This window comes from Brachyhypopomus gauderio, chromosome 11, assembly GCF_052324685.1.
Source record: "Brachyhypopomus gauderio isolate BG-103 chromosome 11, BGAUD_0.2, whole genome shotgun sequence".
Lineage (NCBI taxonomy): Eukaryota > Metazoa > Chordata > Actinopteri > Gymnotiformes > Hypopomidae > Brachyhypopomus > Brachyhypopomus gauderio.
In genome coordinates this window covers 15,523,174-15,525,673 of record NC_135221.1, presented here as the reverse complement: position 1 = coordinate 15,525,673, position 2,500 = coordinate 15,523,174, and the positions used below count along the sequence as shown (strand labels likewise).

The following is a 2,500-nucleotide window of genomic DNA, read 5'->3' as shown; positions in this document are numbered from 1 at the left end:
ATAAAGGGGGCGGGGCTTACTGAGAGGAAGTGACCTGTGAGGGGGCAGGAAAGTGCAGCAGCTGGACAGCAGACTCTCCTCTGGAAAACAACAATAACAAATAAACAACAAACAGCACAGTGTATGTGTGTGCGTGGGTGAGTGTGTGCGTGAGTGTGTGAGAGAGTGTGTGAGAGAGTGTGTGAGAGAGTGTGTGAGAGAGTGTGTGAGAGAGTGTGTGAGAGAGTGTGTGTGTGTTTAACCTGATAATTGTTGATGTGCTGCATTAGGGCCGTGCAGTCCAGCTGGTTACGTCCTCCAGTACTGCTCACTCTCACCAGTACTACAGCTGGGAGGGCCAACATTACACTGCGCACACACACACACGTACGGAAAGTGGAAATAGGAACAGAGGTCACACACGCCCTCCAGTTTCATACACAACCAATTAACTTCAGCGTACTTGGGCACTTTGAAAGGCGCTATATAAGTGGAAATTATTATTATATTATTATTATTGTGTGTGTGTATCTGTAATAGGGCTAGGCAATATGGGAAAAAATCATATCAACTGATATCAATATACATCACAATATAAATCAAATCCCTATTTCCTTTATACTTTAAGTGAGACTTGAAACTATCAAAATTTATATTGTATTTATTTTCTAACAGAAGAGAAGACAGACAAATTATATAGAACTATATATTTATCATGTATTATAGAACATAATTGATATCTATCTATTAATCATCATTACCATTTTATTGCCCAGCCCTAGTCTGTACCTATTGTAGGTTTGTGTGTATGTATGCACTGTATCTGTGGTAGGTTGTACAGTACCCGTTGTGTGTATGTAAGCATGTAGGTATAGTATGTATATGAACAGGGGTGTGTGTGTGTAAGCACCGTACCTGTTGTAGGTGTGTGTGTGTGCGAGTGTGTGCGTGTGTGTGTAAGCACCGTACCTGTTGTAGGTGTGTGTGTGTGTAAGCACCATACCTGTTGTAGGTGTGTGTGTGTGTAAGCACCATACCTGTTGTAGGTGTGTGTGTGTGTGTGTGTAAGCACCATACCTGTTGTAGGTGTGTGTGTGTGCGCGCGAGTGTGTGCGTGTGTGTGTAAGCACCGTACCTGTTGTAGGTGTGTGTGTGTGTGCGAGTGTGTGCGCGAGTGTGTAAGCACCGTACCTGTTGTAGGTGTGTGTGTGTGAGCGAGTGTGTAAGCACCGTACCTGTTGTAGGTGTGTGTGTGTAAGCACCGTACCTGTTGTACGGTGTGTGTGTGAAAGCACCGTACCTGTTGTAGGGGTGTGTGTGAAAGCACCGTACCTGTTGTAGGGGTGTGTAAGCACCGTACCTGTTGTAGGGGTGTGTAAGCACCGTACCTGTTGTAGGGGTGTGTAAGCACCGTACCTGTTGTAGGGGTGTGTAAGCACCGTACCTGTTGTAGGGGTGTGTAAGCACCGTACCTGTTGTAGGGGTGTGTGTGTAAGCACCGTACCTGTTGTAGGGGTGTGTGTGTAAGCACCGTACCTGTTGTAGGGGTGTGTGTGTAAGCACCGTACCTGTTGTAGGGGTGTGTAAGCACCGTACCTGTTGTAGGGGTGTGTAAGCACCGTATCTGTTGTAGAGGTGTGTAAGCACCGTACCTGTTGTAGGGGTGTGTGTGTGTGTGTGTGTGTGAGAGTGTGTGTGCAAGCACCGTACCTGTTGTAGGTGTGAGTGTGTGTGTGTAAGCACCGTACCTGTTGTAGATATGCAGTGTTCTCTGCAGTTGCAGTTCGCTGCTGATGTTCTCGGGGTCAGAGGTCACTGAGCACTTTTGCTCTATAAGGTCCCAGAGGAAATGTCCCTCCTCCCTCTCCGTCCCCCTGTGAGCATGTGCAAACTCCAGCTCCCACACCAGCTCCTGCACAAAGAGATGCATCACTGCCCCGCCTCTCCTTTCCCTGCCCCACCTCATCCTACTGGCCACTCCCCCACCAGGCAGGCCCCTCCCCCACCCAGTACCTGCAGTCTGGAGAGCACATCCACGCAGCACGAGTCTGTGTGTGCAGGGGCAGACAGGAGCTGCTCTGACTGCATCCTGCAGGAAACATTAATATAACAACACAGGCGATCACTCACCAGCAGGAATAACCCTCCCCTGCACCCCATTCACAATAGATCAGCTTCGATGGGGTGTGTGTGGGTGTGTGTGTGGGTGTGTGTGTGGGGGTGTGTGGGGGTGTGTGGGGGTGTGTGGGGGTGGGTGGGGGTGGGTGGGTGTGGGTGGGTGTGTGTGTGGGTGTGTGTGTGTGGGTGTGTGTGGGTGGGTGGGTGTGGGTGTGTGTGTGAGTGTGTGTGCGGGTGTGCGTGTGTGTATGTATGTGTGAGTGTGTGTGTGTGTGTGGGTGTGCGTGTGTGTATGTATGTGTGTGTGTGTGTGTGTGTATATGTGTGTGTGTGTGTGTGTGTATATGTGTGTGTGTGCGTGTGTGTATGTGTGTATATGTGTGTGTGTGTGTGCGTGTGTGTA

At 49.3% G+C, this 2,500-nt stretch overlaps 1 protein-coding gene across 6 annotated transcripts in view; it reads right to left on the bottom strand.

Annotated features, from left to right (window-relative positions):
- LOC143527233 (kelch domain-containing protein 4-like) overlaps positions 1 to 2,500 on the bottom strand; it is a 27,196-nt gene that overhangs the window by 5,843 nt on the left and 18,853 nt on the right. For all 6 annotated transcript variants that reach the window (XM_077022283.1, XM_077022282.1, XM_077022285.1 and 3 more), the window contains exons 31-34: positions 1,993 to 2,068; positions 1,728 to 1,891; positions 243 to 348; positions 21 to 80 (exon numbers count right to left, since the gene is read on the bottom strand). In XM_077022283.1, the coding sequence (XP_076878398.1) occupies positions 21 to 80; positions 243 to 348; positions 1,728 to 1,891; positions 1,993 to 2,068 (406 nt within the window). The remainder of the gene's footprint in view (positions 1 to 20; positions 81 to 242; positions 349 to 1,727; positions 1,892 to 1,992; positions 2,069 to 2,500) is intronic.